Source organism: Polistes canadensis, unplaced genomic scaffold (assembly GCF_001313835.1).
Source record: "Polistes canadensis isolate GaletaPanama2010 unplaced genomic scaffold, ASM131383v1 scaffold_165, whole genome shotgun sequence".
Taxonomy (NCBI): Eukaryota; Metazoa; Arthropoda; class Insecta; order Hymenoptera; family Vespidae; genus Polistes; species Polistes canadensis.
In genome coordinates, this window is record NW_014569712.1 from 272,880 (window position 1) to 286,964 (window position 14,085).

General features: G+C 27.1%; 3 protein-coding genes across 7 annotated transcripts; 2 read left to right on the forward strand and 1 right to left on the reverse strand.

The window, feature by feature from the left end:
- The first annotated feature begins 2,671 nt into the window (after positions 1-2,671).
- LOC106789146 lies at positions 2,672-6,546 on the forward strand. 3 transcript variants are annotated; one of them, XM_014753109.1, is made up of 7 exons: positions 2,672-3,009; positions 3,251-3,290; positions 3,666-3,712; positions 3,792-3,825; positions 4,252-4,358; positions 4,429-4,541; positions 4,621-6,546. In XM_014753109.1, exons 1-7 carry the CDS (start codon positions 2,954-2,956, stop codon positions 4,872-4,874), a joined length of 651 nt encoding a protein of 216 aa, XP_014608595.1. In that variant the 5' UTR covers positions 2,672-2,953; the 3' UTR covers positions 4,875-6,546. The 3 variants fall into 3 exon arrangements, with proteins under 3 accessions (XP_014608595.1, XP_014608594.1, XP_014608596.1); XM_014753108.1 differs by having other exon boundaries at positions 2,673-3,009; positions 3,239-3,290; XM_014753110.1 differs by lacking the exons at positions 3,666-3,712; positions 3,792-3,825 and having other exon boundaries at positions 2,674-3,009; positions 3,239-3,290.
- Positions 6,547-8,148: 1,602 nt separating this feature from the next.
- On the forward strand, positions 8,149-11,123 carry LOC106789134 (ubiquitin-conjugating enzyme E2 J1-like). Its single transcript, XM_014753084.1, has 5 exons — positions 8,149-8,594; positions 8,733-8,938; positions 9,020-9,210; positions 9,303-9,420; positions 9,507-11,123. Exons 1-5 carry the CDS (start codon positions 8,549-8,551, stop codon positions 9,750-9,752), a joined length of 807 nt encoding a protein of 268 aa, XP_014608570.1. The 5' UTR covers positions 8,149-8,548; the 3' UTR covers positions 9,753-11,123.
- On the reverse strand, positions 10,906-14,085 carry LOC106789133 (5-hydroxytryptamine receptor 2C). Of its 3 annotated transcripts, none has more exons than XM_014753081.1 (6): positions 14,006-14,085; positions 13,031-13,354; positions 12,640-12,925; positions 12,310-12,534; positions 11,784-12,042; positions 10,906-11,694 (listed from the first exon to the last, which is right to left on the reverse strand). In XM_014753081.1, exons 2-6 carry the CDS (start codon positions 13,340-13,342, stop codon positions 11,385-11,387), a joined length of 1,392 nt encoding a protein of 463 aa, XP_014608567.1. In that variant the 5' UTR covers positions 13,343-13,354; positions 14,006-14,085; the 3' UTR covers positions 10,906-11,384. The 3 variants fall into 3 exon arrangements, with proteins under 3 accessions (XP_014608567.1, XP_014608569.1, XP_014608566.1); XM_014753083.1 differs by having other exon boundaries at positions 13,031-13,163; positions 14,006-14,022; XM_014753080.1 differs by lacking the exon at positions 14,006-14,085 and having other exon boundaries at positions 13,031-13,670.

The window sequence follows — 14,085 nt, forward strand, 5'->3', positions numbered from 1 at the left end:
TCGTTTAATCATTCGAGAAGCATTATTTATATAACTCTCTCTCTCTCTCTCTCTATATATATATATATATATACATACATACGATGAAAATAAAAATTGTGTGGCACTAAAGAATTTAATTTATGATCAAATTTTTAAATATAAATTAGAACGAAATGTGTATGTACTTTGAAAATAAGGTTTTCTTCGAATATCGCAGTTTCAAGAGTTTGATATGCGGCTCCGATTCCTATAGTCTTATAATATTTTTCTATTTCTAATGTTGGGCCACTTTTTGGCCAAGTAAAGGATATATTATAATAGATATATCTAAGATATATAATATATGTATATATATTATATATTAATTATCACTTTGGCATTAATATTTTTATTTTTNATCTATATATATATTATAATAATATTAATAATAATAATAATAATAATAATATATATATACACATATATATTAATGAAGCAATCATTCTGGTATATTTAAAATCGATATTAAACGTGTGATGTTAAAAACAAACGAAACATCCTTTATTTATACGAATGAGCGAATTAATAATTACCTTAATATATTTTAATTTATTTCAGTATTATGTTATAATACAACAATTTAAATTTATTTATGTGTCTCCGAAATTTCATATTTTAATAAATTACCAATAATACAGTTTGAAAATTGTATAATTTATCACTGATATATACATATACATGAGTCGAGAAGTATATCAGATTTAGTCTTTACTCTGCACAAAGATTAAATGCTAAACTGTGTTTGTGGTTTATTAAGAATGTAGAAATAAGAAAAAAATGTTGTTTTGTGCCAATTTACGTTGATAAATGAAGTTTGACTTTCAGTTTAGCATTATTAAAAGCTATCTAAAGCTATTTGGAGAATATACTTGTCTACCTCAAAACATAATTTGCAATTAAGAATGACTTTTGGGATAATAACCGATCCTGAGTCACGCTGATTGCATATATCATTAAAACATTTTGCTAAAATTTAAGATTTTGCGACCATGAAAGTATTTAGAATTCTTTTTTCCTATTATACTTATACATATACTTACAAATAAATTTGGCAAGTATCTCTTGTCAATTCATATTTAATTTAAAAAAACATAATGTAGTCTTCTTCGTGTCTTGTCGAATTACAAAAATCGTCTAATTAACATTACGATATTACTATTGAAAGTAATGTTATTTCCGACTTATAACTCGTGTTTCTAAATTTGTCCAAAGATATTAAACATTGTTAAATCTACATAATAATAATAATAATATAATGTATGTAATCGTGAGTAAAAGATGTTAACGAAGTGGGAAACGTTTAAAACAATATATCGAAAAAAGAAAACTCACTAAACGTTACTAATATATATATATAAAAGATTGCGAAGATATACATGGTGATACATCAAGATAGAACTTATATTTTCAAAGTTATTTTTCTGATATACACATTAAAATCATATTTCGAGTGCAGCAACATACAATTGTCATTAAGCACTATAATATTTACAAAACTAGCGTACAAATAATAAAAAAAAATATATATGTATATATATATTTAATGTTAACATCAAGTTATTAAATTAAAATCGTTGATAAGAGTAGTTGCATTATATAGAAAAATATAAAAGACAATAGTTCTTGTTGAAAGATACTCAAACAATGTAACATATAACAACATTATACATCTAATTGTCTGAAAACACTATAGAATCACACGTTTTATGTTATGCATAAATATATATATATATATTTTTTAATCATAAACGAATACGATACTTTTTTCTTAGGCATTAAGAAAAAATAAAAAATAAAATAGTTTTGCATGTAATATATAAGATGCTTAAAAATTTATCATCTACAATATACTATTTCGAATTTGAATGTGAACTGTAACTATTTTACGATACAATTTGTGTGTGTGTAAGTAATATACGGAAAAAAATTACAGAATTATATATACACATAGATATATATATATATATATATGCAATATAAATACAAATGTACAAATATCTTTACATAATATCAAAATGTTAATTACCACCACTAGGATCTATAAGTGTCTTGTTACGTTTAATATTCTGGAGGTATATTTTTGAATCTTGTTGATTAATAATGTGCGTATATCTTCAACAAGTAAAGAAATAATATAATTGTAATTTAATTTATTTTCTAACTCTAAACTCTCACCATACACGTTCCTCTCAAAGGTGCAAAATAAAGTATTTTTATTTGACAGGATTGAACTTTTTCAAAACTTAATAATGACGATAGAGAATTAATACAGAGAAAATCAGGCGTATATATTAATTTATTCGAAGTGTTGTACCTTTGTCATTAATAAATAGTATCTTGTAAATATGTTGTGTATTTTTTTAAATAATATTCTATGAAACTCATATAAATTACTGTACAACAATAATGCAAAAAAAAATCTCGAGAAACAATTCTTTCTATCATTAGATCTCCTACTTGCAAGAATGCAATTTTTCCCTTTAAAGTTTTTTACTAAGATTGTAAACAAAGGAGATATATTTAAAGTGAACAGAATAATTGCCATGTATAAATAATTAAAAATATAAATGCATACAAAATATTGAAATAAAAAATAAGTATATATAAAATATATAATAAATAATTTTAATTCATAAGTAATGACGTAAAAAGAAATAAGTGACGCGCATGTTGTAAAAGGGGTGAGTAATCGCGCATGACAGCAGCTGTTCGTTCGTATTTGCTTTTATTCATACGGTACCATCAAACATGGTTGAGAATGATCTGTTTTATTTGACGTCCACTATTCACAACAATAAACGGGGCGCTGTCTCTCTCGTTGTAACAGTCAATTTACGGGCGTGTAACGTGTGGAATTAAAGACTGGCATTTAAATATTCATTATAGATCGGTTAGATGACGCCGACGGCAAGACGCCGTGATTTGACAGGTCATGGGGGCCTGTTTCGGCCGATGTTTTGCCAAAGTCACCGACTCGTTATCCTACAGGTTAAATATTATTCTTCTCCTTTTTTTTATTTTTTTTTTAATTTAATTATTCTATGCAATCTTCTACACCTGCATCTTTATCGACAATGAAATTTGACTCTATCTTTCATTTCTCTTCTTTTTTTTCTAATTATTTTTTGTATTAGTTTTACTTTTCATTTTATGTACTAATTAAATGACAAATTTTTTAATTATTGTTTCTAAATTTTGTATATTATTTTAATTTAAGGTTGTATCGCAGGCATACCAGCATGTCCTGCCAAGGAGACGAACAAGTTGAGGTAGATATTAGTTGTATTATTTTTATTTCTATTCAATATATTATATTATTCTTTATTGCATTTTGTTTAAGAACGTTTATGGTGCCTATCAAATATGTATGTTATCTTTTTGAATTGCAAGTAGCATGACTAAATTAATGATAGTAGCGAATATAAAATATTGACTGTGTAAGCGGATTTCCTATAAGATTGAATTCTATAAATACTCAATAAATGTTTTACATTGCATGTAATCTTCTAACTGAAAGTGTGATACTAGACATAGCAATAAATTACATGAAAAGTTAGAAATTGTTGATACGATAAACAACAACAAAAAATAAACTAGAAAATTATAGATTCAATTCATGTATAACATGTTTGTTAATTTTGTAGTTTATAGATGGAGAAGAAGATAGAGAACAACCTAAAGGATCAAAAACGTAAGAATCAGAATTCTTTTAATTGACAAGTAAGAGTTCTGTATTAATTATAAATTTGATCCTTACGCTTACTGGACAGTCTGTTATCGTTTCTCTCCTTAAAGCAATTTAAGGTAATTTCATGTATTCAAATTGAAAAGTATAGATTTTTAAAGAGAATATTTAAGTTCATAGACAAAATTTACATTTGTTATCAAGAATTTGATTAAATCATCAATATTAAAGGTATTAGATTTAATATCAAAAGTATACACACTATACTTGAGTATAATGTCTTGCATGTATATAATATTTACTTTTCAATGAGGCTTCATTTTCCTTTTAATCCTAAAATACAAGTAGAAGTAAAATTGTTTAATTGTATTAAACTTAATAGAAAAGAGAGTGAATTGTAAATTGTATGAATTTTCAAAGGGTATGTTAATGGCTTATGCAGCAACGTGTTTGCAGCTTTGTAAAAGATACATAGCATTCTTAATAGAATGTATATTATTATTAATATTTTCATAAATATATATTCATAGATATATATTTTATAGAAAAAACATGGAGTTCCTGTGACTTTAGAGTTATTAGACGAAGGGGGATGGCAAAGAGGCTCCAACAAATATGCTAGATTGAATTCTAGAAATGATCCTTCTACGAGGTATATGTGATTTGTTTAGGTAATCTAAGAAATATATATCTATTTAACAATATCTCAAATCTTCCATTAGTTCCGGTTTAGACACGCCGCTACAAATACTTGATGTTCGAAACTTAATGAAGCAACAAACTTGTGTTTCTTCTACACCTGGTTCTTCGTTGGATCTTGAATGGGAACACGAAGGTATTTAGTTACAATTATAACTTATACAAAAATTGCATGAAATTTGAAAATAAATCTTTGAACGTATGTATTATTTTAGGATTGCCACTGCCAGTCATGGATAATGATAAAATTAGTACCGATGGATCACAAACTTCAATTAATAATAGTCAGCCTTCTAGTTTGACAGCATCTCCCTGGTCTAGAGTATCAACACCAAACAGTTTAGAATGGGATCCTGTAGAAGCAGATATGGTATGTGTTGATATGGAGACTGAACAGCTTTTGACTGAGATAGAGCGATTAACGGATAGGGCTTTAAAAGAAACAGGCGAATGGACTAATGATAGCTGATAAAAGATCCATTTGTATTTAAGAGGATTGTTTGTATTTTTCTATTATATAAAATATACAACATGGGGATAGAAGAGTTTGGGGGGGGGGGGTAATTGCAAAGAGAGAAAAGTGTAAAGTAATAGATGGCAAAAAGATGTTCTATTATTTTCATCTTTCTTCATTGAAAATAATAGAATTTAAATTGTTTCACAAGTAATTTGGCTGAAAAGATTCAAAAGTACCATGACCAATGATACTAAACAGAAAAGAAAAAACAAAAACCAAAAATATAATAAATACTATAACTTTAGAAAAAAAATAATTAAATTATAGACGTAAAAACAAGCTTATAAAAATTAATGTGATAAACGAAAAATGAATCTATTTGAATGCCAATTGTACTTTTAACAGATATTTTTATGGCCTAATTTTATTATTTAGCGTAAGACTTCAGTTTTGTAGTTCGTGCACCTTCATATATTTGAAATGTTTATATATGATAACTAAAATGGAATTGTTCAAATAATTTTTAACAGACAATAACTTTCTTCCTATTGATTAATCTACATTTTTGTTCATTATATTTATTTCAACTAATATTTTTTTATTTAAAAAGATACATGCAAAACACATATACACACAGTTAGTGTATACATTTTGAATTATATAACTTTTGTTCTTAAGAACATGGAGAGAAAGAACGAAGAATCACACAAAATATTATTTTAAGCTAAGCATATCATGTATGTATGTTGCGATACAATATTTGAGAAATTGTAAGTTCTAATATTTCGATAATTACTTACAGATAAAATTATGACGAAAAAAGAAAAATAAATAAAATAAAAAAGGAATTTTTGCCGAGGCAAAATTCCTTTTATTGGCTTGCTTTACATTAAAGCTTAGATTATTTGAAAAATAAAATATAATGAATATATATAGATATATATATACATAAACTTTAATGTAAAGTAAACGTGACAAAAACTGTGGTATTATATAAACTAAAGCTTTTAAAGGAAGGTGCTAAAATTCTAACACATATTTTATCTAAGAAGTTATTTTTTGGTATCAAAATAAGATCATTTATTTAGTTCTCGAAAAGCTTAGCTGACTAATCAAATGTTTTACTTAAACTAGACTGCTTTCGATAATATGCATTGATATTACATAATTTTTTGGTGATTGCATTTTATGCACGTATACATATAACTCATAATGTATCACCACGTTAGTGTTGGTATATTAATGTTAACATAAAAAAGGAATATAGAAAAATATTCCTTAAATTGATAGATCATTGACTCCCACATACTTATTTTATATTATTATGTATGTTGAACACACAAAGATTCTAAATATTTATAGAGATAACAAACATTGATGTAGAATGCCTTAATATTATTATGATAGCGAAATCTTCACTTCTTAAGTGTTAACAAAATTAGCCGATTTATCGATTCGTGTTTAACTTGTATTTTTTAAAATTACACGCAGGGTATTGAATTTATAACTGATTAAATATCGTTGCAGTAAAAAACAAAATTATGATACAATTACAGTAATGACAATAGTCCAGTAAAATGTCAATGATTCATTAGCACGCTTACAGATTGGATAAATTGCAATATTTTAAACATATTAATATATGTATTATAAGCGCTTCAATACTTTTTTATATTACATTAAGCTATATCATTAAACAAAAATAATAATAAGTTCTATTTGTTTAAAAACAAAATCAAATATTATGAAATGTAATATTCATTATTACCACGAATGGTAGTAATTTATAAAACAAAAAATGTTTCAAAAGATATTTATCCCTTTTATGATTTAAAAGAAATATATATATTTGTTACATTTATAAAATGGAAAAGAAATAGTATCAAGTTATAACATAAAATTTTTACAAATTAAAATATAAAGTTGCTACGTATGATTAAGATTATAAAATGTTGCATATAAAATAATACTTATTATTTGTCAATGGAAAATCAGTAAATTTTGTAAATATCAGGGTACTTTACATTATTAAATATTATAAAGATCTCTATAGTATCGTAGAAAATATTTTGAAAATTATTTCTATTGGTTTTCTATTTTATTTTATTATTTTTAAGTCTTGACATTATTTCTTTTTACCAATTTTGTAGAAAACAATGATTTGAACTATTATAGGGACCAAAAATTATTTGATTATTTACTAAAATAATTCTCCAATTTAGAAAGTTTATTATTTATAATATTAATGATATATTTAATCATAGAGAGATAAACATAATATAAAAGTTTGCGCGTACATTTTTTATCATTTGAAATTCAAGGATTATCCATTTTTTGTTTGTACGATATTAGAAATGCAAATGAATCATATGTTCCATAAATATAAAGTATTACCATTATTTGCTTCGCTGTAAAACCCTGGTGACACAATTGGCAGTAAACATACAAATTTCAAGTAACCGTATGCTAAGATATCTTTTGTTACATTTAAAAAATAGATTATATTAAATAGTACAAGAACTTTTTGAGATTAACAATACTTGATCTCAAAATCCACGCAAACTAAGTAATGTGATATACTTTTGTTCTTCGTGTGTAAAGCCTTAGGAGTAAGCATCTTGGCAATGTATAATACGTAAGAATATATGCTTCTACGAGCAGCACAGAATATCTGCGCACAATTAAATTTATCCTATATTAAGAATATTATTAATGATAAATGTTACAACCAATCTATTTATATGCTTTAATAATATAAAAATAAAATGTTGAAAGAAAATATTTAATGCTCTGAATCTACATCTTTATTTTTCTATTCTAAATTGTCAAAAATATATGCGAATACTTTGAAAAATATAAATTAATTTTTATAGAATAATAAAAAATAAATTTAAAAAAGTTATATTATGTAAATATCATTGTTAAAACGACGTATATAATTAATAATTATATACGTTCCTAGAAACATATAAATAAATTGAGGTTATATGCGATAAATGTCATTATTGAAACGACTAACCTAATTAATATTTATATACATTACATTCCTTCGTTTTCTTTACTCTTTCCACGTGAATTATTGTCTTTTTTACATGATCGCAATGACACAATTAAACAATTATTTTAATATCACTAGCACTCTTAAAATTACACCGCCATTGAACCTACTTGATGAATTACGAATGATATCGATTGAAGTTGGCAACGAGTTCGATAATTCAAGAACGAGTTCGATAATTTAAGAACGAGTTCGATAATTTAAGAACGAGTTGCATTGTACTCCCCCACTTATCTTATTTATCTATATATTATTATATATTTACTTTAGGTCCATTGAATTGGCATTGGTATTGGTTGATATTATTTTTTACAACTTGGCAGACCAGTTTATTTTTTTTTCATTATAAAAAAAACACAGATTTTTGGCTAAAGGCCACGTCGATTCGGGTAAACGCAAAAAGAAATTCCGTCATTTTTTAATAGACGATACTAACAGCTTATGGCACATCATTCCAAATCGCCACGTACGCAAATGAAAATGTAAACGGTGACGACGATCGTTCATTGTGTCGATTTATAAATTGCGAGTGTATTTAAATACATTCTCAGAATATCTTTCATTTGCCACAAATAAAAATTATTGAAATTCTTGTCGTACTTTTTAAACAAGAGATATAACACAGGTTATGCTTAAAATGTCATTCGAGGGAAAATACAATGCTAAAAGTCCAGGCAAGAACTTTTAGCTTCTTTTTTTTTTGTAACACCTCATATCTTTGCTCTTTATTTCTCTATTTTTAATATTATATATAATTTGTTTAACATTTCATATCAGAGTTTAAAATGAAACAATATTAATTGACATTACAGCTGTCAAAAGATTGATGCGAGAAGCTCAAGAACTCCACGAAGCTACAGAAGAGTATTACGCTTATCCCTTGGATGATAATCTTTTTGAATGGCACTTTACTGTACAGGGTCCTCCTTCTACTGATTTCGAGGGAGGCGTTTACCATGGAAGAATTTTACTACCACCCGAATATCCTATGAAACCTCCTAATATTATTTTATTAACAGTGAGTTTGTTTGCCATTCAAGTATGACATCTTTTAGTTTCTTTTAATCGGTGTTAATTGAAAGATAATTATTTGTTTTAGCCAAACGGTCGTTTCAGAATAAATAAAAAGATTTGTCTAAACATTTCGGGTCATCATCCTGAAACTTGGCAACCATCATGGAGTATTAGAACAGCATTATTAGCACTAATCGCTTTTATGCCTACACCTGGCAATGGAACTATTGGTTCTTTAGATTACAGCACTGAAGAAAGACAAAAGCTAGCCAAAAAGTATACTTAATTTTTATCATTACTTTCTATCATTTAATCATTTAAACAAAGTGATATTTTAATCTCTTTTTTCCATAATTTTAATATATCAGATCATTGAATTGGCAATGCGATAACTGTGGAAAAGTGGTGGACTTGTTGTCCAAAAATTCAATAAAGAAACCTATTACAGAAGAGGAACAAAATATGTTAGATATGATAGCTCTGAAGGTATGTATGAGATATCATTTCTGTTATTATAAAATATCATATTATTTTTATGTATTCGTCATACAAATTAATATCATTTTAAACAGGCTGATGAAACACCAACGCTCGAAACAAGTTTTACAGAGAACTCAGAAAATGGGGACACTGGAAGTGAACTAAGACATCGTAGGGAAACAAATTTCAGTGAAAGCCAAGAAGCTCAATCGACTGTGCATTTAAATCCTCAAGTAGAAACAATGTCCTCTTCGAACGATCTATTTTGGAGTATTCTAATAGCATTGTTAGCATCAGCTATTATTTTACTTGTTTTACGACGGTTGTTTCTTGTATAAATTACTTTGCTACATAGATAAAACACGCGTTACTATTGTAAGTATGTTAATTATACAAAGGTAAATTTTATACACATTTTACGAATAGCATTTTTAAATATTAAATGAAAACTTTATATACGCTCATATGCTAGTATATTAACTCTAAAAATTAATATACGCATAAGAATATAGATATATGCTTATTCTTATTATAAGATTGTATAATTTCAACTTTTGCTTAAAATTACACATTTGCTTGAACATTTATAATAGTTTCTATTTCTGTTAGTATTATTATTATTACTATTATTAGCATCATTGTCATCATCATATTATCGATAGTAATATTGTCCAAAATTGGCTGTCGTATGTCTAGTCTGTTAAATTTTAGTAATCACACTTAAAAAAATGAACACCAGATGAAAATATACTCTTCAAGTATTAAATGATTTTTTCTGTTGAAATGTTTTCTAATGAATAGAGTTATTCAATATTTTATTGGGGATATTGATACAAGTAGTTTGTTAAGATCAAGGAATGCTATATGAGTAGTACTTTATTTGTCTATACTTTAATTTGATATTATGGAATTTTGTAATAATGCAATAAGTATTGAATAACTACGCAATTTGTTTATTAATTGATATATTACACATGACATTAATAGATAGTTTGTATATGTGTGCATACTTGCATATACACATATACTTATATCTAGAGTAAAGTATATAATTAAAATTGTTCGACATTTTTTATTGGGTTACTTTCAGTTATATTTGTGATTTTGCATTTATAATTAAAATATTGTAATTACGTAGCGTTAATTTACTCACGTCAGATGCTTGATTAAAGTTATGTTGTTACAAAAAATTTAAAGAAAGAAAAGAAATAAAAGAAGAAGAATAATACCAAAGTACATAAAATATAAAGTTAACGATTAGGAAGATAGGAAAGATAAATCATAAAAGACATTATGATATATCTCTTATTATCCTGTGTATATATGAAACAAAAAATGGGAAAAAAAAACATAGAAGAACATGTTTGAATGCATAATCAAATATCTGCGTATGAACATTTGTTAAATATTTAAGGAGTATTTTAGAAGTTAATCGGTTGAAAACATTAAATCTTTCTTCATATGTAATGTTTAAATATCACCACGTTAGAAACAAATTGACGACACTTCTAGTACATTACACTTAAAATATGTTAAAGAGATAATGCACGTTTTCATAAACACACACTAATTGTAATCAATGTACTTTTTACTTTGGCACATTGTTTTGTAGTAATTGAAAATATTATAGAGCAAAGTGCTAAAAGAAAATGCGACACCCATTATCTCTTCTCAGCCTTTCAAAAAATAAATAAAGTGCAAATATAGTATTTAATTATTTAATTTACCTAACATATTTTAAAGATTTCAGTTTTTCATGCCGTCTATTTATTTTACTTTTATTTTTCTTAACAGACTCGTATTTTTTAACATCTTTAAAGTATACTAATAGGTATTTCGTTTATATTATATAGAAAATAAAAATTACAAGAGAGGGAGAGGTAGAAAGAGAGAGTGAGGAATAAGAATTAAAATAAATAATAAAAATAAAAAAGGAATAAATACGTAATACTAGAATTAATTTCGAATTATTATCTAGACCATTTGCATTTTAATAGGCGTACGAAAGCAGCCCGGAAAGTTTTGTTAAAAATCGTATAAATGATAGGGTTTATGGTGGAAGATGCATAACCTAACCACAAAAACGTGTCTGTTATATGTCGTGGCACGATATTATTTGGATAAATGACGAATATAATGTTTAATGCAAAGAATGGAGCCCAACAAATTAAAAATGTAAAAAATACCAATCCAAGAACTTTGCTGGCCTTTTGTTTCGAAGCTATTGCATTCGCAGCTAGGATTCTTTTATTTGTCTTTCCGCTTAACAATTTGAGAGACCTAAACACGCGGAAAAAGTATCAAATTATTTGTTTATCTTTGAATATTTTTAATTTAATTCTATATACATATAAGTATTATTTTATTACCTTGTATTTTCACGTTCTGTCGATGGATTTTTCGTCGAAACTAATTTTCCAATTGATTTTCCAAACGATAGATCGTTTTTCGAATATTCCGCGATAAATCGCGCCCTCTTACGTAGTAATTGCACCGTCAATACGTAAGACAATATCATAACAATCGTTGGTATATAAAATGCAATTAAAGATCCAAAAATAAAGAAAATCTTGTTATTGATAACACAAGTCGTTGAATCTGGCATTATACTTTTCGAATCGATCAAACCTACGAGAATAGGAATTTATTTAATCGATTCAATATAAAGAATAGAAATCTATTTTACCGACGTTCAGTCACAAGAATAGAAATCTACTGTATCGATGCTCAATCACCAAAATAGAAATTTATTTTATCGATGTTCAAGAAAATATTTTAAATGAAATATTTGTTTTTTTATTTTTTAACATTTTTGCGAATTATTTAATAAAAAAGTTTCAATCAAGCGTAATAATGTTGAAGAATATCATTTCGTTAATTTTTTCGAGAATTTACCTAATAGTGTAATAAAACTGGACGTTAGCATAGCTAATAACCAGACGGTTGTTATTTTAAGGGCAACCAGACGTTTCGTATAGGTCCTTCGTGTCCTTAATGGGTTACGAATGCCTACATATCTGCCCACAGAAATGAAACACATGTGCATAATGCTCGCCGAGCATGCCAGAACATCGCAGGTCACATAAATGTTACACCAGATTACACCGAGCGGCCAGTAACCTAAAATCTATTCTGTGATGTACTTTAAAGGGATATTATAAGAGAAATAAAAATGAAAATTAATAAATGAGAATAATAAAAAATAAAAATAAAAGATAGGCTCACCTAAAAATCCAGGAATCGCCCCCATCGGCATGACGAACAGACTAACAAGTAGATCGGCAATGGCGAGAGATAATAGAAAATAGTTAGTTAAATTGTGAAGTTTTTTATCCAATACAACGGCTAAACAAACCAAAGAATTTCCTAAACCACCAGCTATTACTATGATAAAGGCAACGAAAAGAAATCTCCAGTCGGTTCGACGACTCGTCACCGTTGAGTTTCGCGAACAGTAGAATTCAATGTCTTCCCCATCGACGATATTTCTTTGATGAGAGCATTCCAGGATCTGATACAAATGTTATGCAATATTTATAGTATTTTTGTTAAATATTGTAATTAATAAAAATGTATATTCCCTAATCCTTTCCTTTTTTTCACAACAAACGTTTACCTCGTGTCTGGTGCTGTTCGAAAGGCAACCATCTAAGTTCGTAATCTTGGATAAAAAGATACTTTCCATGCTAGTTTCCCATTTATTTAAAATCAACGACACGTTCATCTGACAATTTTGATAATCGCATGATCTGCACAATAAATTGGTCATCGTAGTGTTCTGAGTAAAGGCACAAATTCGATCGAAATCGATAGAATTGTCGGGGATGCACTCTTTTATTGCACAATCGTAAAGACTTCCATTGCAGGAAGTTCGATGCAAGGTCAGAACATTCGGCCAGGATGTTAAATTGTTTTCACTCGAACGCATGATTTTTTACGGCTACATATATGCATGCGCGAATCGTTTGAATTATTAATTAATAGGTAAATATTATATCCGATAGGAAGATTAAATTTTCATTTATTATATCTTTATTTTTATTAACCACGTAAATTTTGTTAACCGATCATGCATACGTATCTATGTCGTAATCTATGTCATACGATTATAGGAAACGCGTGCACGTTGATTGATTATCCCAAAGATAGATCAAAGAGATCTATGCATCGCGTTTAGATGCGAGATCGTTTATTTACGCGAAAGAAAATATTTTTGAATAACACAAATCACCGAATTTACGAGTTTTCTTTCATTTCTATAAAAAAACAAAAACTGACAATATATTTACTTACATAACGTCTACTTAAATAAAAAGATTTATTTAATAAATAAATACCCTTTGAAAACATGAAACTACTCGCGAACATACATGAGAATATCTTGAATTAAAAATTCTAAAGACAATAGCAAAATTGTAGCAATAATAATTGTTACAAAATATCGAGGCGCGTATAAATATTCAAATATATTTCTTACGCGAATATAATACGCATAAACAATTTTTGTTTTAATTCTAAAATAAGCATAGTTCCGTTGTTTCTTATCCGCGATGGTCAGTTTAAATTTATTCATGAATCATGTTCCAACCACCTGAGCTATGAATCGTGGAAGAACGACAGGACGAATAAAAACCACGAAAGAGTAATTTGCTATCGTAAAGTGGAGAAAAT